This window comes from Podarcis filfolensis, assembly GCF_964270895.1.
Source record: "Podarcis filfolensis genome assembly, chromosome: 10".
In the NCBI taxonomy this organism is placed as follows: domain Eukaryota; kingdom Metazoa; phylum Chordata; class Lepidosauria; order Squamata; family Lacertidae; genus Podarcis; species Podarcis filfolensis.
The window spans coordinates 37,106,974-37,134,436 of NC_139612.1; the positions used below are offsets into that span (position 1 = coordinate 37,106,974).

The window sequence follows — 27,463 nt, forward strand, 5'->3', positions numbered from 1 at the left end:
GCATGCTTAGTAGTTCTTACTGCTGACAGCAGTAACAGTTTGAGATCTATTAACTCACCCTGCTCCATTGCACAAATAATCATAATAATGTTTGTGCTTTATCTTTACATTTTTCTTAAGTGAAGCAGAACTGAACCAGTTGGTTCATGTGCATCAACCTGATTTTAGAACTTTAATTGGCCTTAAACAGAATGAAACAGAACAGCTGCAATGGAACCTCTAGTGAATGGGAAAGTGTTGCCCTGATTGAATTAGGATGTGGGTCTCCTGAGCTTTGAAGTGATGTTGGGATCATACTTGGATAGGCAAGCTCTGATGCAGGAGGAAGGGGAAGAAGAAATAGAGGGGGGATGAATTGAGAAAACCTGGGTTGGGCCTTCCCTTTCCACCCCAACTTCAATCACTTTGGAGCAGGCATGCCATATTCCACCCCATGTTGTGGGTGCCCAGTGTGCACATGTGCTGTCACACACATTGTATGCATGAGGCCACATAGTGCACTGTGGTGTGCACATGATGTCACACCACGTGATGGGCCCGATGGGGCTTGTTGTGCCCTCCAAAAGGCCCGGGTCTTTCAGAGGGCACAACGGGCTCCATCAGGTCTCAGCACACTGTGTGATATCATGTGTGCACCATGTTGGGGCACCCAGGGCTCCTCAGAGATGGTGCCTGTACTTTGGACAGGAAGCAGGAGTGCTAGCTATCCCCTGTGACCTTCTTGAAAAGCAGAGTCTCAATGGAGGCTGGGGTGGGCTTTGATCAGCAGAGGGGGAAGCCAAAACAGGAGGCGGAAGCAACTGGACAGCAGCTGAACAGAAGGTTGCAGCCTTTTCACCTAGAACAAGGCACTGCTTTCACAGATGGGAACAGACTCTCAAAATCTTAACATTCCCACAAGGTGAGAGAGTATTGCACATGAGCACACCACACAAGCTTAGCAGGAGGATGGAGGGGGATATTGGGAAATCTTTGTCACTTCCATCCAATTCCAAGCTTCTTGGCTACTCCTCAACTGTATTTTGACTCCTGAGTCCTGTGCCTGCTGCAGAGCCTGCAGAGTCTGTCTTGTTACTTGCTGGAATGAAGTAAGAGCATCTGTCTAATGTGTTTTGGACTGGAACCAGGGCGGTGGGGGATTTGGGCTTGGCATAACAAGCCACTGCCTTTTCTGCAGTGGTTCCCCATTTGTGGAATGCTTTCCCCAAGGAGGTTGGGCTGGCACATTCCTCTTTAACCAGGCCTTTGGGTGATTGACATCTGATGCCATTTTAAAATGTGCTGTGGAAGGGGAATTATTGGGTGGTGGTTGTTTTTGTTTTTATTATGTATTTTCTGTTTTTTATATTGTGATTTTATGTTGTGAACTGCTCTGAGATATACAGGTATAGGGTGTTATACAATTTTAACAAGCAACAAGAAGAAAAAGACTTCCATAGCTCAGTCTGATTAGGGTTAGAGCTGGCCACCATTTAATGGGGGGGGTGTATAATGATGAAAGCTTGTTTGAGCCTTGCTGTGCACAGTGGCAACCCTCTATTGCTACACAGAACACAATGGCCACTGATCAAGCCCAGCAGATACTCCATGCTTCCCACTGCCTAAATACTTTCCACTGAGAGACCAGCGGAAAAGAGGGCCACAAACTGTGCACAGCCTCAGTGCAAAAGCCAGTGGCCTGGAGTTTAGGCCAGGCAGGATCCAATCATGCAGTCTTCTGATGTGACGTCAGACACAGTATGCTTTCCTTCACAGGCCCTTTTTTGCTGAAAGGCTTCTGCTCCAGCAATCAAGAACACAGAAACATTGATGGTTCCATTCGTCTGAGTCTGTTTTCAAATATGCAGCTTCTTTGTTCAGCCTGGCTGTCCTGCAGAAACATTGGTACATCCCCTCCACTGCCCAGTAAATGTATTAAGTATGAGAGGCCCTATCAGTATTGGCATTCTGCCGGCTCTTGAAGACAACGCCTGTATAGACAAGCAGTTCCCTGATCTCCAAACTTTAACCTCTTGTTTTAATTGTTTTCATTGCTGTTTTAATTTATGTGCTGGTTTAATGGGCTTGTTTGTTGTACACTTTAATTATGGATGTTTAAATAGGAATACTTAGCTCCACCAACCTGGGCCAGCTAGGGACCACTTGCCCCAAATCCAGCCCCAAATTTCCAGAAAGTACAAAGAAAACACCTTTCCACACTCTTTATTCCTAGATTAAATGTAATGGTATACAATTTTTAATTATCACCGACTTAGGAGGGGATTTCTTTTTTGCATAAAACAAGCAAAACAGAAAAAAAAACAGGTTTAAAGCCATCTTGCTTCAGGGTTTGAAGCTGTTACATACAACATTACTATACATATGTACATTACAAGTATATTATATATAAATATAATATATATAATCTTGTAACCACAATAAATATTAGGAAGGGTTTTTATTTTTATTTTAGGCACACAGCTTAGAAAAATGCAGAATCTGCACAATCTTTTAAGAGTCTTGGAGCGACTCAGTCTTACATAATTTTCACACTGAAAAAACCAAATATAGTATGTAAAATACAGCCACGTCATATGCAGTTCCCCAGAGTGTGAGGAATTTTGTGTTTCCAGCATCATTATACTTGGTTTTCTAATACTATTGCTCTATACAGCTATTACATGTAAGAAAATAATCTGCAGGGTTTAAAATTTGTTTGTTTTGCTTTTTTTTTTACTCAGCTAATAGCCTAAGGAATTGCAAGTGCTTAAAAAAAGTACAGGATATCTACAAAACGTATGTACAAATAAGTGCAGTCAATACAGGATTGGCGAACTCTTTGGAGCTAATTTTTTCTTCCAATACTGGGGGAGTTAACTTGCAGGAACAAAGAAGGAAATTCCAGTTACAGCAGTAGAGAAATATGAATTCACTTAAAAAATTGTTACAAACTGAGGTAACACCTGTACTTTAAAGATAGAAAACTTTCAAATTAAATGCAAAAATAATTCTTTAAAAAATTGGCAATCCTGGCAAGGCTATGCCATCACTGACTGATATTTTTATGTGCATTCCCTTCAGTACAAATGGAAACCAGAAAAAATCAAGCCAAAGGGAATTGTCAAGCTGTTTGTTTGTACCACATGTCAGGATGTTTTTAAGCACAGAGTCATGGGGCACCTGAGATTGCACTCTGGTAAGTGAGGCCGACCACTTCTCTTAAGAGAAACAAATGTTCCAAGAACAGAGGCATCAACACTGCATTGCAGCTACAAGTCAGACTCTGGCATATCCGACATGTTTGCCATTATGTAACCGATACCATAGCGGCCATTGGGGGCAGTGTCCACAGTTGGAGAACCAGTCTGTTTCCGGTATATGTTTTTCCCAAAATTTGGAGATGGCACCTCGCTTGGACTCTTGCCATGGATCAGGCTGGTGTCATCTCCCTCGAGATTCACAGGCTCCTTTATAATACGCCCCCTTTTGTAAGAAACCGCTGCCAAGCTGCCAGAGCTATCGTCGATAAGGTTGCAGCGGCGAATCAGGTAGACTACCGGGACAGGGAGCATTGCAAAAACAATCAAGGACACGCAGACTATCAGCCCCCAGGTTGGGTAGTTTTGAAATTCCTCGGTCGCCTGCATAGACCAAGAAAAAATTCAGAAAGATCATTCGCACATCTGCCTTCCTTAAGTCTAGCCTTGTACTGCTCTCTCAGAAACCTTTCTTTTTTAAGTTGTTTCATTAATTCCTCCCCAAATTGTAAGTGCAGAAATAGAGGTGTTTCCAAAATTCTCCTTATCCAAATTTCTCCCTGGTTTTTGGAATTCCAAAATTCCCCTGCCCGCCCCCCCCCCCAGTACAAGCGATCCATTAAGAATCTTCTGTTCTTCTTCTTTTTTATGTTGCAAACTGTGTGCAGTTGTGAACTATGTGCCCACAGTCTGCCACACAGTTCCTTCCATTAATACAGGTCTTTTACAACCTCCACACCACCAATGCACATATATGAGCATTAATAAAACACTTAAAAGACAACCTTCATGCAATTGTAGGGTGATTAGATCAAGTCCCTTTTTGTGCCATATAGCCTTGTATGTAACAATTCATCTGACCGCCATTGGCAACAAGGGATTCATGCAGGCAAGTGAGGAAGCTGATAGAGCGGGTGGATGCCCCCTTCTAGATCATTCTGTCATTCTTTTGCAAGTCCTCTTGGTTTCTATGCCAGTAGCGAAGGAAGATAAGTCTCTTCCTTCACAACAAGCATTAAAACACAGTAAGCTAGTGGAAGAAGAATGGATCACTCCATCTCTCTCTCACAAGTCTGTTTTCCAGACTGTTAAGATGACCTATTCTATGTTTCCATGCTGGCTACAGAGGAGGAGAAACGTCACCTTCTCAACAGCTACTATAAAAATACAAGCTATTAATCTGTCTGCAGAGTTTATTTTATTTTTGTAGGATTATTTACAAGGTTGCTGCAGTGATCTAGCAGCACTGTGCACTTTGTGTGCATTTATAAAATACAATGCAAAAAGAATCTATGTGGTCATATATGCACTCTATATGCCTAAAACTTACAGTCAGTGATGATGCATGTTTCTTTTAAAAAACATCACTCACCTTATCTTCAATCCATGCATTGTAACCAGGGGGGCTTAATATCATTTGGACAATGCTAGCTACCAGCAAAGATAACAAAACAATTGGGGAGATATATTTCCATGTATAGTAATAGTATGGATTTGGTGAAAAGCCAAGCATATCCTTTAGGTCTTCCATGAATCTGGAGTGGGAGAGGCAGTGGAGAAAAAAGAACATCATTAGCTCAAGTGGGCTGCTGCTAATGTATGGTTTTGTGATGCTCCTAATTGCCAACAATGTTAGCTATATGAACAACTCAAGATGTGCACTTACTTGTCTATCCCGTAAACATAAGACATGGCAATATTCTCCAAAATGACGACAATAAGCAAAGGCAATGTGGCTGAATAGTCATCAAACATAGTTACAAAGTAGTTACCAGACCGCTGTACAAATATTAAGCCAATGCAAAAGGCCAGAAGACAGCAGACAACTGCAATAGAGCACATAAGTAAGATAAGGGAAGAGATATCAAACATCCATTCATATTCTTGATATATTCTAGATACAGTGCTTCTCTGATTATTATTATTTTCTTGGGTTAGTGGATACAGTATCTTTTCTTCTTGCATGGAAGTGGTTATTGTAAAGTAAGGGTCTACAAGAGGATTGCTCTCTCATTTCTTCCCTACTCTTCACCTCCAGATGTGGTGAGACTGAGAATGGACTTGAGCCTTTCCCCACTCTGACCCTCACACCCCTCAAAATGCTAGAAGTGAACACCTGACACGGGAGATTTCATGATTAAGTGAATGTGGTACCTCCTCTAACTGTAAAAATGATCATGCTCAACTTGGCCATGGGTTGGGTTGGATTTGGATCTGCCGTTATATATATATATATATATATATATATATATATATATATATATATTTCTGGATGAGCATTTTATGTTCCTATTTTATTCTTGCTCTTATGCTTGGTTTCATGTTGTATGAAGAGACACAAATACTGTAACTACAGGGTGAGTCTTTTAAAAGAGGCCCTGTGGAACATGTGTACTCCGTATCCACTGGGCCTCTTTTAAAGGACCTACCCTGTATAAATAAGTACAACAAACAAGCAAACAAATGTAGAGATAGTGGTTTCAGTATCCAGAATTGTGAAGAGGGGTACTCTTGCATTCAGAAACAAAACAAACTACTATATCTCCTAGCTGCCAAGTCAGACCATTGGTCCACCCAGCCCAATATTGTGTACACAGGTTGGCAGTGACTCTACAGGGTTCCAGACCAGGGGCATGCCTAGCCCTCCCTGGAGGTGCTGGGGTTTGAACCCAGGACTTTATGCAATGCAAAACAACTGCCTTACCATTGAAATATGACCCTTCAACTAAATAGTTCAGGAATGGATGAATGGTAATCAGAACAGGAGAAAATAGCACTCTGCTTTGAAAAAGAAAGATTTCAGGCTTCTGTACTAAATTATGTCCTTGAATGATATATCCATGTTTCCTTTACCCTTTACCATGTTTCTGAACAAACCACTGTCAAATATATGAGTTCAGAATATGTGGCTCACTTGTCACTCTTTTTAATATAGGAACCCCTAATATAATTAGGTCTCGTTTATTTTTATTTGTGAAGAATTATGGGTGCAAAATTTTGGCAACTTGTTTCGTGTTGGTAGAAATGGAATTTTCTGCCAACATGTCTCCAAGCAGGTCATTTTGATTGTTAACATTTCCTAGAATGAAATAGAACTGAGGAAAAGAAATCCGTAACAACTCACCAGTCAGAATTTCTTTTCTCACTTTGAAAGTATCAACTATTGGTGTCGTAATGCCTTCAATTGTTCCAAACATGCTGCCAAGCCCCAGATTAACCAGCATAAGGAAGAACATCACTGACCAGAAAGGAGAAGCAGGAAAGTGGGTCATAGCTTCTGTAAAGGCAATGAAAGCTAGACCAGTTCCTTGAACAGCCTGTCAAGGAGAAAGCCAAAGTATTAAACTTGGGTGGCAAAACAGGGGCAAATCAAGTCAAAATATTGTATAAGGTGGGCAAAATCAATGAAGAGAGAAGGAGGAGGAAAGAGGGAGCAGAACAATGGAGTCAGAAAAGCTATTAGGAAGTGGAAAATATCTATAAATATCAAAATTGTCCTGCTGTCAATAAGGATTATTAAAACAGTCTGTAATCTTTGCATCAAAGATGGAAGTATCACTCTCACCTTGTCAAGTTCATCTTCAATCTGACAGGGTTTTAGTCCAAGGGGAAACTCTTCTTCTTTGACCTTCCGGATTATATCATAAACCAAATTATAATCTTCTGCTGTGATGCTCGATAAATTAATATGATGAGGTATAATAGCCTTGCTCAGATTGCCGACATTCAAAAGATTGACAATCTTCTCGGAATTTCTGCAAAACACAAGGGAATATAGGCATACACACCATCAATCCAAAGAATTGCTGTGGGAATTCCTAAGTGAAATATACTATAAAAATGGATAAGGAAATGAATATTCATACTGGATAATGCATTTCTCATTTATGATATTTGCTTTGAAGCCCAGAACAGCAAACACCACCAAAGTTGCCAGCACAGAAGTGAAAAAATTGATGAAGGACACCAGAACAGCATCGAAATGGCAGTTGTTGTCTCTCTTGTTGTAGCTTGAAAAGGCAATGACTCCACCAAATCCAAGCCCTAAGGCAAAGAACACCTGAGTAGCAGCTTCTCTCCAGACCTTGGGCTCCAGCATTATTTCAAGCTGTTTGAAATTAGACACAATACATGTCAGCTACAAAATACAGCATTTCTCCTAAATGGAGAGGCAACAAATAATCCAGGAAGAAAACCCCCAGCACCCTAAATTTTTCACCCAAATGTTCAATCCACAAACTGAATTTGCATTCTGTACATTGTCTCATTCTTTTGCATTGCAGGTTGGTCAAAATGTATCACAAGAAATACATCAATCAAAAATCAATATATTTGCTAACCACACACACTTTAAAAACAGCTTTCATCAATGTCAGTCAACAAGGGTTTTGTGCAGCTGTGTTTATAAGCAGCAAAAAAAATATTTAGACACTAATGCATTATTAATAATTCTATGTTGTTAATTGAATAGTGTGCAAAATATCATCGCTGCCAAAACAACAGGCAAACTATCATTCCAGGAACTGTTTTCCAAGCATTATTGGAATTTTATTGTTTTAATGTACTGTACTGGTGTTTGACTGTAAATTGCCATGTGATCATAACTGATGAAGGGTGGTTTAGAAATTGCAAATGTAAATACAATAAGTAAGTAATGAAACTAGGACAGCTAATGTTGATGTGAGTATGTGAGATTTCTTCTATGAAGGTCAAAGCAACTGAACAAATTTTTAGCAAGATAAAGGATTAAGGTGAATTTTTAGATATATTTTAGATGTCATTAGTATTACTATAATGCAGTACTATGCACTCCTGCTTGGAAGAAATTCTTAATGAATTTAATAGGTTTTCCTTCTAGATAAGCCTTCTAATAGTAAATAGAGAGTAACAAAATAAACCATTGTTCCATTATTTACATCTCTATTAGGCATTATGATTTCTATTAAAAGCAAATGTTTCAGCTTTACAAAACTTTCTAAATAATCTCCTAAATCTTTTCCATAGCTAAAAGGAGATTTTTCTGTACTATAAAGTATAATTAAAAACATTTAGACAGGAAACTTTTCCCATAGAAACACTACACAGTGCCACAGATGAGGCAAATCATCACCTTACAGTTATAGCAAAGTTTGCTCACTAGATGGTGCTAAATATACATACTTCATTCTGTTTGAATTTCCACCGGAGGTTAACTGGGATGTTAACTAAGGCTTGGGGAATTATACATGTAATTGGAAAAGCTCTCCCTAGCAATTTTGCCCTAAATGCATGTTAAGTAATTGTCACTGATATCAGGGGAACCTATCTATCAAGCCTTATAACCCCATCAATTAATAGATAGAAATGCAGATTTGAGGGTGCCATCCTGCGTACAATTGCCTTCTTAAGCACACTTACTTGGGAGCAAATCAGAATTACTTCTGAGTGAACATGGGCATAATTTTGGTGGATGGGCCATAGTCCAGTGCGAATGCATAAGCTTTGCATGAGGGAAAGGCTCCATTCAATCCCTGACATCCCTGGGTAGGGCTGGGCAAGACCTCTGATACCCCAGACAGCAGGTGCCAGTCAGGGTAGATGACATTAACTCTAGATGGACCAATGGTTTGACAGGATAAAGTAGCTTGTTAGGATTAATGTTTGTGTTTACAGTGAAGTCCTGTCTACATCTACTGCAAATGTGTTTAATGGAATTTGGTCCTAGGTAAATGTGATGAGGGGACGCGGGTGGTGCTGTGGTCTAAACCACAGCACCTAGGGCTTGCCGATCGGAAGGTTGGCGGTTCAAATCCCCACGATGGGGTGAGCTCCCATTGCTCGGTCCCAGCTCCTGCCAACCTAGCAGTTCAAAAGCACGTCAAAATGCAAGTAGATAAATAGGTACCACTCCAGCGCATTTCCATGCGCTGCTCTGGTTTTGCCAGAAGCGGCTTAGTCAAGCTGGCCACATGACCCAAAACTGTCTGTGGACAAATGTCGGCTCCCTCAGCCTGAAAGCGAGATGAGCACCCCAACCCCAGAGTCATTCGCGACTGGACTTAACTGTCAGTGGTCCTTTACCTTTATCTTTAAATGTGATGAGAGGTGAGTTTAGGGCAGTATGACCAGTACTAGGAGATGCATTAGCATGCCATAACTATGATGTAGTGAACTGAGCAAAATGGAAGGCGAGGGGCAGGGGAGGCACCAAATTTTGGCTTTGCACAGGGCGTTGCTGAAATTTGAATGACCCAAATCTGCCCCTGATGTGACTAGCCTGTGTTGAGATGACTTCAAGGAACCTGGCATTACAAAATATCCAGGAACAAGCTCACCCTTGGGACATGAGAAGGAGGTGTCCCACTGCATCTATCTTCTTTTACCTTTCTGACATAGCTGCTGTGATTGGCAGAGATATTGTGCTTAAAAAAAATACCAAGCATTGAGGAGTTGCTGCACACAGAGAGAAGTTTAGAGGAATGGTTTAAACCTTCCCTCTCTAGCTAGAGTCCTCATGAAATCCTTCTGCTTCCTAGGCAATTAAAATTAGGGAGGGGCTCCCATTATCACTGTAGGCTTAAATATCCCCTCCCAGCAGTCTTGATACACCATGCTTGTTATTGTCAATACTACTAATCACATCTTTAATGTCACATGTAGTTAGGCCCCAGGTTTCTGGGCCCTGGGGCAGAGGAATGGAAGGGGTGGTGATAGAGGTTGCTTTGCAAGTGCTCACCAAGGTTTTTTTGTTTTGTTTTGTTTTGTTTTCTTTCTTTTGCGAACTTTTGTTTGCTTGACCCTTTTGGGGGCAAGCAGAAAAATGTCAGAAACATTCTTTCTTTCTCTCCTTCTTGAAGACAATGGAGAGGTAAAATGAAGAGAGGGAGAAGGAGCTACCTTGAACTCCTTGGTGGAAAGGTGGGATCTAAATGTAATCATAAGTAACTAGAAGGGAAAGCAGCATTTTGTCAAGGAAGTGGTTTACCCAACAGATTTTGCGATCGGCTCGGTCTGCCAAAAAACCATTACTTCTCTGTAAACCTGTCCACACAAAGCTACTTGTTTAAGGTGTGCACAGAAAACGTGAAAGAAAAAAATTCTTATATACTGTCAGGGGTTCCCATCTACAGAGGGATTAGCAAGATCTCAGTTCAATCCAGCTGCGGCTTGAGACTTCCCGTGTGACTTTTCCTAAATCTCTTAATCATTCTCTGGCTTAGTTTTTCATCATTAAGACATGAGTAATGCTCCCAGTCTTCTACCATGTATTTGTCTAGAGGGAAGGGAGTGTCTTTTTAACAGACACTTGTGGCTACTTTGTATGAATGATCTTGACTAAGGACTTGTGAGTTTTCCACAACAGAAACTAGAAGATAGTGAGTAAAACCAACCATTTGAACACACAAGAAGATTTTATAACTTCCCAACAGAACAAGATTTCCAGTGCAACCTCATTCATGTCTGCTCAAAGTAAGCTCCACTGTGTTCAATGGGCCTTATTCCCAGATTACAGGTGGGGAACCTGTGACCCTCAAGAGTTTGTTGGGCACATATTAGCCCCACCCAGCATGACCAATGCTCAGGAATGAGGAAGACTGTAGGCCAACAACATCTGGAGGGCTACAGGTTCCCTGCTCTAGAGTCTTGCCATCATTTTATCATGCAGTCCTCTTCTGGACTGTGGAAGTGGAATGGTCTCCCTAGAGAGGTTGTGGACTCTCCTTCCTTGGAGGTTTTTAAGTGGAAGTTGGATGGCCATCTGCCATGGATGTTTTAGCTGAGATTCCTGCATTACAGGGGGTTGGAGTAGATGATCCTTGGGGTCCCTTCCAATTCTATGATCCTACCTGATGCTTTCACATTAACCCACTTTGTTAGAGGACAGAGAACACGTAAGCCTTTGCATATGTAGGGGTGTGCGCACATAGGTGAATAAGCACGAAATTGAGTTGTGAGGCACAAGTGGCTTCTAAACAGTGCAACTGAAAATCCTGATTTCTTCAATAAATACAGTAAATTAAGAGAAAATGTTTCTAGAATGTATGTAACGTGGGAGCATAACTTGACCTTTGGCAAAGTCGATGAGATTGTTGTTTGAGTGGATTTTGACATGCTAAACCTGTTTCATGAATGATGCAGGAAGCCTCCATATTCTAAACTAAATATGAAACCACTCGCGCTATGGTCAGGGGAGTTCAATCAGTCATTGGCCCTGAGGTGAACATGGCCAAGTCACTACTTTTCAGCCGACCTCACAGGATTGTTATGAGGATAAAATGGTATGGGGAGCAGATCCATGAATGCTACCTTGAACTTCTTGGGTATTGAAATATAATAAATAAAACGTCACATCCTTATTGGCCAAGATGAGGTGGGGCAGCCGTTGTGGAGAGTGAAATTATGAGATGAATGCTGAGAAAAGGAAGAATTTTTGGGTGGGAATTTTCCAAGAGGGCACTGCATGGAGGCAGAGGCTTTGTGATTTATGGGTCATGCTGTGGGTCACTTTTGATATGCCCCTCTTAGAATCTTTGTCCAGCCCTAGCACAAGAAGCACTTTGTACCAGAGGTGAATGACTCTGCCTGGCATAAGCAACTGTCTGTAGAGCCATATTCAAGACTGTTGAATGTTGGATTAGTCACCCCATGCTACTCTACTATGAAATCCCAATCAGATTGACTGGATATGTTTATGGAAGAAGTGGAGGTTGTAATCTGAAGTAGGTTTCCTACACACACACACACACACACACACACACACACGAAGCAGGTTTCCTGTTGTGTGATCCCGCATCACTGGAATGGGTGTGAATAAAGTCGCTGTGCAGACAGTGCTAACTGGGTAGAAAAGTCCCTATTCCCTGTGGGCTGAGACTTTGGCAGTGTAGACATTACCAGCTTAAAGCACAACTAGGCCATTCCTTTTCTCAATTCACATCTAAACTCTTAAGTGGGAAATGCATCAAAATGCAGTACCTCGTTTTTTTTAAAAAGGACATATAACAGGATAGATATAGATTGTGGCTAACATCATTTGTATACTGCTTCCCAAACCAATGATGGGAGTGTATTTGATGCAGAGTAAATGGTAGTGTGTACACAGCCTTGGTTTGAATGGTGTAAAAAGGATGAGATTTTTATTTATTTTTTTGTTAATGGAGCTTATATTGTACAGCAGATACACACCAACTCAGTTGACTTCTTCCACCTAACTGCAATATAATCTGATCTTGAAACAAGAGTTCATGCAAACTATTCAGGCATGAAACAAATGTCAAAAGCAATCAAACATAATAGGCAGAAACCAAGTACATACCTTAGGTGTAAACATGTGACGAATGCCATCCAGTGATCCATTTAAGAGCAGCCCTCTGATTAGAAAGCATATAAGTACCACATAAGGGAAAAGGGAGCTAAAGTACATTATCTGAAAAATACGAAAGGAATGTTAAAATAAAACCCATTAATGGCCCTTGTCTTCCACAGTCTAACCACATCCGCAGTGCATTCAGAAACCTAAGGTCATCTGACATTCCCAAAGCCTGTCATGGCATTGTGTGCTTGCTTCAGAGATCTGAAGAATTGCAGAATTATAGCTTGTGGATCCATTGCTCTTGTTTATCAGAAGAAACAAATCATGTGAAGTAAGAAATATTTTGAAACACTTTGAAATATACCGTGCCACTTGCGGTGCTATTAAGAAAGGGACTTCAACGTGAAAGGATATGAATGCATTTTAGTGATTTGGCCATGTATTTGACCAATGCATTATTTGCAACAACTCCTTGTTTTCTGACCAAGGCTCCAACTTTATTCAAATACTCAACAGGAAAAGGAGGATCCTTGCGTTGTATTCAGCACATCAACATACATGTAAAGCACAATTTGCACATTGGGAGTGAACACCAGGAATGTGCCCCTTGACCCCTTTTCCTTCCCATTCCTACCTTTCTAGAGTTGTTTCATGCTAGATGGATAACAACCAGGGCTAAAATAAACCATCGCTCCCTGAGGGGTTGGAATCATGGTTCAAAGTGGCACATTGTAGTTATGAGGGAACAATGTTTGCATTTTACTATGGTTTACTTCAGTGCACATGTAAATTGTAGTGACAGTTAATACAAGGAAGGGAAAGGAAATTGTTGCTGAGATGGGAAAGCAATACACATCCAAAGGTTGGCACACAGGAGCCTCTGGGTTTAATCTAAGGCCACATCCACACCATACATTTAAAACACTATTATAACATTTTAACAGTAATGGGTTCCCCCTAAGAATCTTGGGAATGATAGCGTGTTAAGGATGCTGATAATTGTAAGGAGGCCCCTATTTCCCTCAGAGCTACAATTATAATAATAATTTATTATTTATACCTCGCCCGTCTGGCTGGGTTTCTCCAGCCACTCTGTGCAGCTTCCAACAAAATATTAAAATACAATAGTCCGTCAAACATTAAATAGTAATAATTTTTTATTATTCCCAGAGTTCCCTGGAGAAAGGGTTTAATGAACCACTTTGGAAATTATAGTTTTGTGAGGGGAATAGAGGGTTTCCTAGCAACTCTTAACAAACTGCACTTCCCAGGACTGGGGGGGGGGGGGAGCTGTGGCTGTTTAATGTGATATCATGGTGCTTTAAATGTACGTTGCAGATGTGGCCCCAATTTCCCCTTGTTTAATGGAGGGACTCTTGTTCCAACAGTAGGATGCCTTCTGTCAGGAGAAGGAAGCTTTGGGTCCAAGACTGTGGCTAAGGATTTTGTTCTGAGCTGAAGTCCTTTAACTCTGCTTTGTGTTACAAACAGGGAATTTAGGAGTTAAGGCTCTTGTGACTCTGAGGATGGAAGGAGTGGGAAGAAACTTGATATTATAATCACCACCTGGTAAAAAAGATATTTAAAAAGTCTGCCTTTTGAGTCTTATCATCATCATAAAACAACAACAACAATGTTGTACTGGCTATATTTTAGTTAAGAAAATAAAATAATAACAGTAATAATAGGAAATCATTTCTGTTCTAGAAGTTATATTACTGCTGAAATAAGAGTTTAGCAACTGTTCCACCACAATCTCTTATATAAACTAATAATCTGAGAAGATGAAATTGAGAAGCTGAATTTGTAGGGATGTGCAATAGTATACATCCCCACATGGGGATTTAGTCCCATGAAAGTTAGATTGCATTGTACAGTCACGAGTCTTGGATCTAATGGAATAATCTGTGAGGGACTCATAATGTGTAAGTTCCACTAAAAATGAAGCTTGTGAAAGAGAATTTCCCAGTGAATTGTGCTTATCTGAAGCACCCTGTGAATAATAACAATAATCTGCTTTTATTTGCCACTAGTTTTATTATACCACATTCTGGCATGACTCAGTCCTCTAGCCCTAAGGGAAGGTGGCCATGACAAGAGTTCCCATGTGAGTATTTTCAACCAACTCATTCTGTGAAGACATCACTCATTTGACTGGTGAGTCAGGACCACTTGCAGAAAGAAGAATCAGGGCAGGATATGTATGACTTCCCTGGCAAACTCCTATCTTCAATCTGGGACATGTCACAGCAAAAGTACATCAAAGAAAGTATAGTATCTGCGCATTCCATAAAGAGCACCCCCCTCCCTCTGCATCTCCTATTGCAATAGAAACAAACAAACAAAAAAGCCAATCCTAAGCTTTAAGTAAACTGTCACATGGTCCAAAACAGTCATAGATGGATCAAACATCGGGCATGTGTATTAGCAATTTAGAAACTGGCAAATGGCAGAGGAAAAGTAGGTGCAGAGACTGTGGAGGCTCACTCTGTATGAAATTATCTTTCAGAATATTATCAGAATATTATGGTTGCATGGAATGTGCAATGAGAAATGTGCAGTAGGGCTGGACATTTTTGTGTGCAAATGCTGCTGGAGCTTCTACTCATCTTGACCCTCTGCTTCCCTTTTTGCCCTATGTGGTTAGCTCTGGCTCCAGTGCTGAACTCACATCTCCACTGCTTCTACTTTTCTTCCAGAGCAACCATGCCTCTGAAAACCAGGCCTCTATCCTTGCCTCATCCAATGCCTCTGCTGCTCTGGGCTCTCATTTTTCACAAGCCTCCCATACACAATTGGTGTGATCAAATGCTTTTTAATGTCCATTTCTCCACTTGCAGACCACATGAAGAATCACAGTCTAGCATGTAGTTCCCTGTCTTTCTTTTAGGTGTCTCCTTTGGGCATTGACATCCTGAACACTTAATCTTTGACACTTGGCCTGGCAATTTGCTTCATGGACGCAGTCCAGATCCAGAAACAGAAATCCATCCTGAGAAAGCCAACTACAAATCCCATTTCTTTGTTGTGTTTTCTTCCTTTTTCTTTTTTAATTACACACCAAGATGCAATTATAAGAATTATCTATGGCAAATGAAAACAAAACAAAGGTTCTCATACCGCAACACTCCCTCTCTTTTTATCCAAGTATGGTTTCTGTATTTAATAGACTACGATCTTAATGTTGATGTGCCAACATTTCTCCACTGGAGAGATTACAGAAAAGCATGGTGAGTCATAGCTGCCAGCCTTTCCATGCAAACTTTATGGGAGGATAGACAAAGGGGTGTGGTGGAGAAGAATTCAGGTGGCAAATGTGAAGAAGGCTTAAATCAGTTTTAAAGAAAACAAAAAAGGAACTACTCACTTTGCCTGAAGACTGGATCCCTTTAATCATTGCTAGGCAGACCATAACCCAAGCAGCCAGCAAGCAGATCGTCATTTTCCAATTTAGACCTCCACTCTCTGAGATAGAGCTGGTAATATTGAGTGCTTCTCTGTACCAGTAATACGTTGTTGCAGAGCTTTTTTCACACTCTGGCTCCACAACTGATCAGAAAAGGAAAAGGCAATCTAAAATATTAATTGGATCCTAAATAGAAAGCAACATGTAGACAGTTCTACAAAGCATTCTAATTCCTATAATTTGTCATCATGGTACTGCCACTTGTGGCTTATCCAGACACACACATTGGAAAATGCAGGTCAAGTGCTTTGGTTTTTTCCATTGTTTTGAATCAGTACAGCACTACATCTGCAGGTATGCTATCTTGGCCGGGTGGGAATTGTGTGTGTTTTTAATTTCTAGCCTTCATGGAATATGTCCATATTGTAAACTGACAAGGCACACAGGAGAAGAGATCACTGGTGCCCAGGACCAATATCAACACCTAGAGTTTTGAGGGGAGCTGCCAGGGCCCACCCCCAATGCCTGCTCTGCCACCTCCCCTTTATCTATTTTTTCTTGGTCCAAACCTGAGCAGTGTTGATTAAAAAGATCTAGACACTTGTAAGTTTCCATGTTGAACCTGACAAGGCATTATTCTGAAGCATTGGGGGAAATGAAAAAGGTGTCGTCAGTCAGCTGCTCAGTGTTGCGCAGACAAACATGTGAGGGCCCATTGACAGAGGAAGGGAGCCCACCAGAGGATAGTTTGACTGGGCCCTGCCTCATATCTGGAATTAGTACTTTTAAGGGATCTATAAAAAAATGGGATTAGCACATACAATTTGTAATGTAGGAATGAGGAAAGCTGCAGCTGCTATAATTCCCTCTTCTGCAGAACTTTTTAAATAGCTCTAGAAGTTCTTAATGTTTTTAAATAATTTAATTTTTAGAAGGTTTTTTGGGGGAAATCACATTACTTTGCTATTCTGCTGTTTTCCACCCTTAGTTGAGGGGAAGGGCAAGATTGAAATGCAATCAATCAATCCATCAGTCAATCAATCAATCAATCAATCAATCCAAGACCCCTGTTCTCCAAAGCAATGTCTTCCTACTATGGGTCTGTGATCACGACAAACAGGTATTACTGTAATTCTCTAATAAGTGCTTTTTTAAAACCTTGCTACTAAAACAAGACCTTGAGAAGAGTTTCTACATCCATTTACTTCTTGAACAGCAAGACATGTACACTCCATCGGACTTCCTTTCAATTACACCACCACTCCAACTATTAGCAACAGCAATGTAGCATCATCCATATATATAGTGCTTTACAAATGATGCATGAACTAGAACAAGAACTATATCATACATTGTCAAAGTCCAACCCTATAAATGTTTATTTAGGAATAAGTTCAATTGGGTTCAATGAGACTGTGTCCCAAGCAACTGTGCATAGGTACTGCAGACTTAAAAATTCCACAATGCAACTTTTCTCAAGAATATGAAAATCCTGTACATCGGAAACTTGATACAGTGTTTATATAAATGTAAATGGTTCTTAAAATGTATTTATTCTTTTAGTACTATATTCTTGAACTCTGTTCCTGCAGGGAATTCCCATTCAGCGAGACCTCAGTTGAGATCCTCTGGAATAAGGAACTTAGCCAAGGGCTGTGATCCTCCTATGATCACATAAATGTGAGCTTTGCCACTGAATTAAGCAGAGGGGAGAGTGCAGCCAATTTTTAAAACCTCTTCCTGAAACTATGTATTTAATGTCAAGTTATTTAGAGAAGGAAAGTCTGTTACTTTACCGTAACCATAATCTCTGTTTGCGCTGGGAACATTTGAGTACTGAGACGTAACACCAAGCTAGCAAGTATCATGTATCTCATAACGAAAATTTGTGCAACAAACTGTCAAGGCAACTTTCAAGGTTGCTGGTATACTTGCTTCAGGCAAAGGAAAAAATATTATTAGAAATGCAATTAAGATTTGTTTCTCTTATTATTTGGAGATCAAGGCATGTGGTCACCAGGAGATAATTAAAGCCTAGAGACAGATTGCATTCTATTATGCTTCATGATATGCCAGAATGGAATTATTTCATTATGGCCATGAGTTATTGCCTAATTCCCGTAGATATAAAAGTAGACATAATATAGTCTGATTATTCACAGGTATTTCAATTGTCCTCTTGGTTGTTGTTGTTGTTGTTGTTGTTTTGTTTTAGTGGTTTTTGTGTGTGTGTGTTTGCTTAATGTTTAGGAAAATTGAATAAATAGAATAAGGAAATAATTAGTGTGACATTCAATTACCCTTATTTATGTGTTTAGTGTAAATGTTGATAGAGCAACAGGAAATGTGTAGCACATTACACAAAAATGTTTCAGAACCTGCACCTTTCTGTTTCGGGCAAAAACAATGCAAATGCTACTATTAAAATTAGCTAAGTAAATTTAGAACGCATCTTTTAACCCTGTCCCTGGAGAAACTTTAAATAAAAAGTTAATCAGTTCATCTGTTTCTGCTTTCAGAATTTTGAACTTTTCAGTACTTTGACTCCAGCTTGGAAATTCCTGTTATGTTCCTGCATGGGCTTACATTCATAGTGGATTTACGTAGAGACTTTTCTGAACAGATGTGACTATCTCTATTTCTGTGTACTGCACTAAAACCTTAAAAACAAACAAACCAATAGAGTGAGCGATAAATGCTGATGCAGCAGATGACCACGAGCCGAGAAGAGATGCTTGAATGTTACAGCTCTTAACATTTGGTGTAACATAGGTAAAAGAAACCAGTCCTCAGGAAGCCTGAGATCAAAATCCCAGCCTATATGCTGGGATAATGTAGCTGAGACTGACAGGTATCTTAGGCTCATCATTCTGTAAACCAATGATGCAGGCCTATGTAACCGGGACATGTGGCAGTTGGGTCATCCCCTGATCAGTGGTGGGCTATCAAGTGACCCCTGAGTTAAAATCATGTTTTGCAAAACATGTACTGTATTTCTGAGTCAGATCCATATTTTTATTTATTTACTTACTTAATAAAATCATTGGCTGGAATTCAATGTCACAATAAGGTGATAAGGACAAGCGTTTTGGCTTGTCAGATGGAATGATCCTCCTCTTTCCCCCTCACATTATGTTTTGGGGTTCTCCTGCCCCCCAAGCCGATTTTGGGGGTGCAGTGGAAGCCCCATTGCAAAAGCAGAAGCTCTTGCTCGGGGCTGCCACTAATAGAATTCACTAGTTGAATCCTCCCTTTTAGCCACAATTCAAAATCCATAGCATCTTTCCATATTTAAAACAATTTTAATAATGTTTAAAATATGAAAAACATAATCACAAGTACAGTCGTACCTTGGTTCTCAAATGCCTTGTGACTCGAATGTTTTGGCTCCCGAGCACTGCAAACCCAGAAGTGAGTGTTCTGGTTTGCGAATGTTTTTTGGAAGCCAAACGTCCAACTCGGCTTCTGTGGCTTCCGATTGAGTGCAGGAAGCTCCTGCAGCCGATCGGAAGCCGTGCCTTGGTTTTCAAACGTTTTTAGGAAGTCAAACAGACTTCTGTATAATACTAAGAAAAATTTAAATCTTTCCACGTCATTTGATTCCTGTCAACGTAATTGGTTGCTGTGACCTGCCAGAGGCAAGATCTGGGACTGTCACCTTCAAGATCCACAGTACTTTTCTCAGATCAAAACTGTCATGTTCTTACAACATTCATAAATGTGTGATAACATTCCCTGGATTTAGTTCAAGGTGGCATTTGAAGGTGGTTCCCAAGTATGGGCAGTCAAGATGCTGGTGTCAGGCCAAGTCAAAAGAGACCATTGTGGATGTTCAGAAAGTGTCATCTTTCAGACAAACTCTACCATATCATAATTCTTAGATTTTGCTTTTCTGGCATGCCAGATACTATATATATATATATATATATATATATATATATATATATATATGAAGGTACAATACTCTGTTACAATAACATACAAAATCTACCATAAGTATCTCTGCCAAACTAAACAAATGGAAATGTTTCATTTCCAGTAAACAAATGGAAATGTTTCATTTCCAGTACTATGAGTTTTAAAACTCCCGATAAGAGGAAATTGAATCAAGGAGCAACTAAATGCACAAGGAAATCAATTAAAGTGTCTATATGTCAAAATAAAGAGTTAGACCACCAACTAAAAAAAACTCTGGAAATATTATGGATTTTTTCCCCTTTCTAAATTAGAACATCGTTTATGCTAGCTATCAAGTGTTATTGCTAAGAATCATAATGGAAAAGCAGTATTTTGGGGAAGGATCAATAACTTAATTTAACAATATGAAACATTCCAGTTCAGCATGGTTATACAAAACATAAGTGCTACGGTGCTCAAATATTCTTAATCTAAATGCTAGAGAGTCAGCAAACAATTCACTGGGTTTTGGACCGAAATATTTGCTTTCAGTGATTTCCTCTTTAGTTTGCTTGGTTTTTGTACTCTGTAGCATTTTTAAAACTTCTAAAATGTTTTCTAACAGAGGGTAGAAGGGAGGGGAAGGAAGGAAGGAAGGAAGGAAGGAAGGAAGGAAGGAAGGAAGGAAGGTACGTTAATACACTGGATGCTTACAAGTATGTGAAGAATTTTTCACCAAAGGGCATTGGTCCCATGGCAACGGGTGCTGAAAGGACTGAGAAAAGTAAAACAAACTCCATCCAATGATGACATTGTAGTATAGGGCCACAAAAAAGCATACCTGTGGGGAAAGTAAAATATTTTCAGAAGCAATTTTCCTAGTATTGGCATAGAAAATAACATTTTTAACATGGCTCTCTAGTGGCCAAGTTCTATTATCTGATGCAAAAACAAACACCAGCTTCGGAAAAAACATGTTGAAGTCTTGATGCATCATTTATACCAGGCATCCCCAAACTCAGCCCTCCATCTGTTTTGGGACTACAATTCCCATCATCCCTGACCACTGGTCCTGTTAGCTAGGGATGATGGGAGTTGTAGGCCCAAAACATCTGGAGGGCTGAGTTTGGGGGTGCCTGATTTAGACACACTCTCCTGCCATGGTGCTGCCTGAAGCAAGTCGCTTCATTACATCTTGTGGCAGGGCCAGGCCTAAGTCATGAGCTTACAGTGTACCACAAGGGTGGGAAGCCTCATGTCCAGGAGCTAAATGTAGCCTCCAAACCACTCTGTCTGGCAGTCAGAACTCTCCTCATGACAAAACAAACTCTTCCCAACATTGAACCTCACTGGCCCTGCTTCAAACCCTAAGCGTCCCCCCCCCCCTTCCTAGCTGGATATCCTTGCTTGCCTAGATAGAGGTCAGGAAGGGGTACATGGAAATGTATACATACTAGCCTATGATACAGAAGTAAAATTACAGTTGTTACTCTGCCTTTGTCTCCACTCTGCCACTGGCTTTTTGCCTCAGCACAAACCAAGGAGCTAAAAGAGATTTTCAATCTATATAACGATTGCATGACCAGGTAACACACTTTAAAAGATAGACGGCATCTGCAGATTCCAAACATTTTATGTGCATTTCCTCTGTTTTAAAGTTCTATTCCCTTCTTGCTGAGAGGTGCCAACAACATTGGCATTCCACCAGCTCCTGAAAACACACCTGTTTAGGCAAGCCTTCCCCTGAACTTGACCTTCCTGATCTAATTGTTTTAGTATTTTTAAAACTGTTTTAATGGTTATTCTTTTTAACTGGCTAGTTTTACTGTGTATTTTAGTTATGTATGGAATTTATAATTGGTGTTATACTTGTAAACCACTTTAGAAGCCATTTGGGCATGTAAGCGGTATATAAATAGATCAATTCTTTAGCACCTTACCTGCTTAACCCAGCCTTCCTCAACCTGTTGCTTCCATTTGTTTTGGACTACCGTTCCCATCAACCACATGCAACTTTGAGAATGTCCAAGAATTATGAGAGTCATAGCCTAAAACATCTGAAGGGCACAAATTCAGGGAGGCTTCTGTAGTCTAAACAAGTGGCATGCCAGCTAATTAGTTTCATAGTTATGTGGGCACTGAGACAGATCCCTTCCTTAGTTTTAATATATAAATCTTAGGTACTCTGCAAATGACAAAGCTAATCCTTCAGCATATTAGCTCCTTTTTAAAATGAAAGGGTATTTGGAAAACTCATGGTATGCACTAAGGCTTGGGAAATAGGTCACATTACTTACTACGCAAGCAGTACTTACTACACAGCTTGCAAATCCAATTCCACCAAGCTTGGGGCTGATATAATTCCATACTCCAATGCTTCCACGCCGAATTCTCTGACCCACTGAAAGCTCCAAGAAGAAAAGCGGTATCCCAATGACCAGCAGCAAAATTAAATATGGCACAAGATAGGCACCTGTCAAACCAAGAAGATGTTGAGAAATATTGAGAATACAGAAATGTATTTTAGAAAGAAGTGCAGAATAATTTGCATAAATATCTGTTATGGTAGTGTTTGCATATAACCATCAAGCAGAGTTGCAAAGGCTGGAACAAAGGCTGTACAAACTAATAGGTGGATGCAATAAGCTATCGCCAATATCAAGGCCTGAAAATCAAAATCACTTTAGGAGTCAGTGTAGCTCAGCGATATTGAGGAAATATGTAGAACATTGTAGTTTGGTGGACTTGGCATGGAAAGAAGTACATATAATTAATGAGTGAGGCACGTGGACAAATTACTGATGGAAAGGGCTTGTAAACAAGGCCCTGCAGTATAATCTTCATCTTGAGTTCTTCAAAGCAGACCGTTGTGTATCCATTCAGGATCAGGTGCGTCCTTGTCCAGGTGACCAATCAACACTCCAGAGACATGCCTGGCTATAATATTGGCTGTATGGACTCTGATCAGGAATAGCTACTGCTCTGGGTCTGAAGGACAAGAAGATGCCACCTTACCCATAATTTACCCATTTTTTATATGGGAAAGCAACTCTTTTCATGTCAATCTATATCTTACTCTTTCAAGATTTTATTTCCTCTCAAAGACTCAAGATTCATTTTTCATTAACAACCACACAGTTTGGAGATGTTTGGAAATTAAGCCACAAATTCATACATTTTAAAGCACACTGTTGTGTGTGCAAGTGACCTTCGTCTAAATTTTGCCAAAGAAAGCCTGATGCTGCTACATTTCCCATGTGAATTCAGGATCTGAAAGGGAAGTGGTTATTTAATCAGCTCCCCCAACATTCTATATCTTCTTTGAATGGCCTTCTCCATATCCCTGATCACCTAAAGCAAATGTTTGCAACCCTGGTGCCCTCCAGAGGTTGTTGGCCAAACTTGGGCCTCCAGCTATTTTGGGACTACAACTCCCATCATCCCTAGCTAACAGGACCAGTGGTCAGGGATGATGGGAATTGTAGTCCCAAAGCAGCTGGAGGGCCATGTTTGGCCATCACTGGTCTACATCTTCCATCATGCCTGACCAATGGCCATGGTGGCTGCATCTGATGGAAGTTGGGATTCCAACATCTGCAGGGCACTAAATTAGGAAAGGTTGATCCCAAATATGTTGAGTACAGGGCACACAGCTATTTTTGACACGGTGTTGATTTTATGGGATGCCCTGACAAATGGAAATGCACCAGGCACCATCACTGCTTCCTTTGGTAGGTAGCCGACAGTTTTCTATTTCAGCTGTTATTTTCAGACACTGCTTTTCATATGGAACTCTTGATTGCTGTTGTTTCAATGGATCTTGCTTTTTATGTAGTTTTAGCAGCTGTTCACCACTAACCATGCAAAGCAATCACTGCTGGGGAAACAAGCTTAGCTGTGGATGTTTTGACAAGTGACTATCTTGTGAATGCACATGCACTCACCCTTTGACAACTGCATCGTATGGAAATAATGGTGCCAACCTGCTTGCTGAGATAATGTAGAGAAAATCACTTTGTCAGTAAAGGCCTTCATGTTGCATTACATAAAAAGCTGTGATGCTTCCTCAGTGGAAGGCTGATTGTAGTAGTCTGCCACCTTCCCTACCACCATGGGGTAAAAGACGCTAATTTGAAGCTTTTGCTTTCAATTTTCAGAATCCCATATCAGTCTTATATTGAGGAATCATTGCAGTTTGTTAACTCAAGCAGCAGCATGGCCTTTCCTGGATCTTCTTGTGAGTAAGTAACCCTGTGACGCATTGGCTCACAATTCCTGTGCTGTTTCATTACAATTCCTGTGCTGCTGAACTACAGCATGTGCCAGAGTAACAGAAGTGTTTGCTGGGGTAAGCAGGGCCAAACTCAAGAGAGCTTGTCCTTTCTTCTGCTGCTGAAAATGGACTGCTTCAAACATGAAGTGAGAATGATCAAAATTTTCTAGGATCAACTCTCTAATAAGAACGTGGTTGGTTGGTTGTACCCAATCCTAGCCCTACTCACTAAAATTAATGGACCTAGGTTAGTCATGTTGATTAATTTCAATGGGTCTACTCTGAAGCTGGAATTGACACAATACTTCCCATGGATTAGATATTTAGTTGCTATATTCCAGTATTTGTAATGTAAAAAATAAATGTGCTTTCTTTCTACATGCCTGCATGCATTGCTCCGATATCCAGGCACATATTTTTTTTCACATATTGACATTGCAAACCAAGCAACATGATCTGCAAATGTCCCCATTTGAAGAAATGGCAGGGCAAGCCAGTAATTATGAGAAATCCAATAACTCTGAAGAGCAACAGGAAGTTTAGGAGGCCTGTTTTGCAGCTACAGGAAGAATAATTGCCAGTAATTTGCAGGACAAACTGAAGTTCATATACTGGCAAAGAAAAGAAATGCCAAATCAATTGTAAAGCTTTGGAAATGCACTTGGGGGGGGGGGAATCAATTATTGAAATAATTTTAGCGGCATATCCTAACTTGTGTTTTTTAAACTTTCTCTCCCCACCCTACAACTCTGGGAGCTAATTCAGGGCTGGGGACAACCCCAATTTGTTCTTTGGTGGCCACAAACTGTTTTTTTTTTCTTTTTTTTTTATAATATTTTTATTTTTCCATATAAAGACAATACAACAAACATAAACATACAAAAACAAAAACAAAACAAAAAACATGTATCATTTCATATCCTAATTTCATATCCTATCTTCCCCGACTTCCTCATGCCTCCCCTTTCTGTATTCCAAATTCTTATCGATTGTTCAGCAAATCTTCCCTTATTTTAATTTAGATTTAGACTATTCTTCCTTGCTAATAGTAACCATTTACTTTCCAGTCCAACATCATTCTAACTTTCATTAATTTTGTAATATTTCTTTAAATAGTCTTTGAATTTTTTCCATTCTTCTTGCGCTGCTTCTCTTCCCTGGTTTCGGATTCTGCTCGTCATTTCTGCCAAGCCCATGTAGTCTATCACCTTCATCTGCCATTCTTCCAGTGTGGGTAGCTCTTGCGTCTTCCAGTACTTCGCAATAAGTATTCTAGCTGCTGTTGTAGCATACATAAAGAAAGTTATATCCGTCTTTAACACCCCTTGGCCGACAATACCCAAGAGAAAGGCCTCTGGTTTCTTGGGGAAAGTATATTTAAATACCTTTTTAAGTTCATTATAGATCATTTCCCAGAATGCCTTAATCTTCGGGCAAGTCCACCAAAGATGAAAAAATGTACCTTCAGTTTCTTTACATTTCCAACATTTATTATCAGGCGCATGGTAAATCTTTGCAAGCTTGACTGGGGTTATGTACCACCTATATATCATTTTCATAATGTTTTCTCTTAAGGCATTACATGCCGTAAATTTCATCCCGGTGGTCCACAACTTTTCCCAATCAGCAAACAAAATATTATGACCAATGTCCTGAGCCCATTTGATCATAGCTGATTTAACCGTTTCATCTTCTGTATTCCATTTCAGCAGCAAATTGTACATTTTTGACAAGTTCTTAGTACTGGGTTCTAACAGTTCTATCTCCAATTTTGATTTTTCCACCTGGAAGCCAATTTTACTGTCCAGTTTAAACGCTTCATTTATTTGATAATAGTGGAACCAGTCTCTCACCTTCCCTTTTAATTTCTCAAAACTCTGCAATCTCAATTTGTCCCCTTCCTTTTCCAAAATTTCCCAGTATCTTGGCCACTTGGACTCCATATTTAACTTTTTAACTGCCTTAGCTTCCATTGGCGACAGCCACCTTGGAGTTTTATTTTCCAGCAAGTCTTTTTATCTGACCCAGACATTTAATAGTGCTTTTCTGACAATATGATTTTTGAAACTTTTATGTGCTTTAACCTTGTCATACCACAAATATGCATGCCACCCAAAAATGTTATTAAAACCTTCCAAATCCAAAATGTCTGTATTTTCAAGAAGTAGCCATTCTTTCAGCCAGCAGAAAGCTGCCGCTTCATAATAAAGTTTAAAGTCTGGCAGGGCAAACCCCCCTCTTTCCTTTGAATCCGTTAATATCTTAAATTTAATTCTGGGCTTTTTGCCCTGCCAGACAAATTTAGATATGTCTTTTTGCCACCTCTTGAAACAATCCATTTTATCAATTATTTGCAATGCTTGGAACAAAAACAACATTCTTGGCAATACATTCATCTTTATAGCTGCAATACGGCCTAACAAGGAAAGCTTTAAGTTGGACCAAATCTCCAAGTCTTTTTTCACTTCTCTCCAAGTTTTTTCATAATTATCTTTAAACAAATTCACATTTTTAGCTGTCATATTTATACCCAAATATTTCACTTTTTTAACCACAGTTAACCCTGTCTCATTCTGGAACCTTTCCTTTTCTATCTGTGTCAAATTTTTCTCCAAAACCTTTGTCTTAGACTTATTCAATTTAAATCCTGCCATTTGACCAAATGGTGGCCACAAACTGTTGTGGACAGTGTGCAGGTTTAGAATCAATTGTAGCATATCCATGGCAGCAGCACTAAAATTAAGGCTACAATCCTGCAATGCAGTTTGTTTCTGAATTAATGTAATTCTGATTGGTGTTGAATTTGTTCATTAAGTAACTTTATGTCTGTTCTTTACTTGTGCTATGGACTTGTAGCAGTTGCTGTTAGCTCTTTTACTTCAGATCCCACATGGCAACGGGGACACCTTTTAATCTAGTCATAATCCAGAATGATAGATTTGTGTGCTCCAGTATAAAATCACTTAATTCAAGAAACTTGGAAGGCTCAACCTGTGATCAATCCTTTGCCTTCAGCTGATGAATTGATGAGTTTACTTAATTGAAGCAAAAAGCATGTTAATAGTGCCAATCTGTGGTCTAGAAAAAACTTATCAAATGAATTATTACTTTTAGGAATGATTTAAACAAGAACAGAAAAGATTTTTCCTTGAAAGAGATGTATCCAATGTCTAGAAAGAGATCCTGATACTTACATGATACCTGCTATGATCCTGATACTTATCAGGATCATTACATACTTACATCAGGATACTTACATGATACCTGCTATGATCCTGATACTTAGCATCCTGATACTTATCAGCCCCCATTGCTGCTATTTGCATTTTTTAAAAAAGTGTGCCCTAAATGCAAATATT

General features: G+C 39.9%; 1 protein-coding gene across 3 annotated transcripts in view; it reads right to left on the reverse strand.

Moving 5' to 3' along the window:
- Positions 1-2,186: 2,186 nt before the first annotated feature.
- The window catches only part of SLC6A15 (solute carrier family 6 member 15), a 44,380-nt gene continuing 19,103 nt past the window's right edge, over positions 2,187-27,463 (reverse strand). For all 3 annotated transcript variants that reach the window (XM_083573345.1, XM_083573346.1, XM_083573347.1), the window contains exons 3-12: positions 22,147-22,304; positions 20,546-20,672; positions 15,896-16,077; positions 12,532-12,642; positions 7,103-7,344; positions 6,802-6,991; positions 6,361-6,553; positions 4,903-5,062; positions 4,609-4,771; positions 2,187-3,620 (exon numbers count right to left, since the gene is read on the reverse strand). In XM_083573345.1, coding sequence (XP_083429471.1) covers positions 3,249-3,620; positions 4,609-4,771; positions 4,903-5,062; positions 6,361-6,553; positions 6,802-6,991; positions 7,103-7,344; positions 12,532-12,642; positions 15,896-16,077; positions 20,546-20,672; positions 22,147-22,304 — 1,898 coding nt within the window. In that variant the 3' untranslated portion in view covers positions 2,187-3,248. The remainder of the gene's footprint in view (positions 3,621-4,608; positions 4,772-4,902; positions 5,063-6,360; positions 6,554-6,801; positions 6,992-7,102; positions 7,345-12,531; positions 12,643-15,895; positions 16,078-20,545; positions 20,673-22,146; positions 22,305-27,463) is intronic.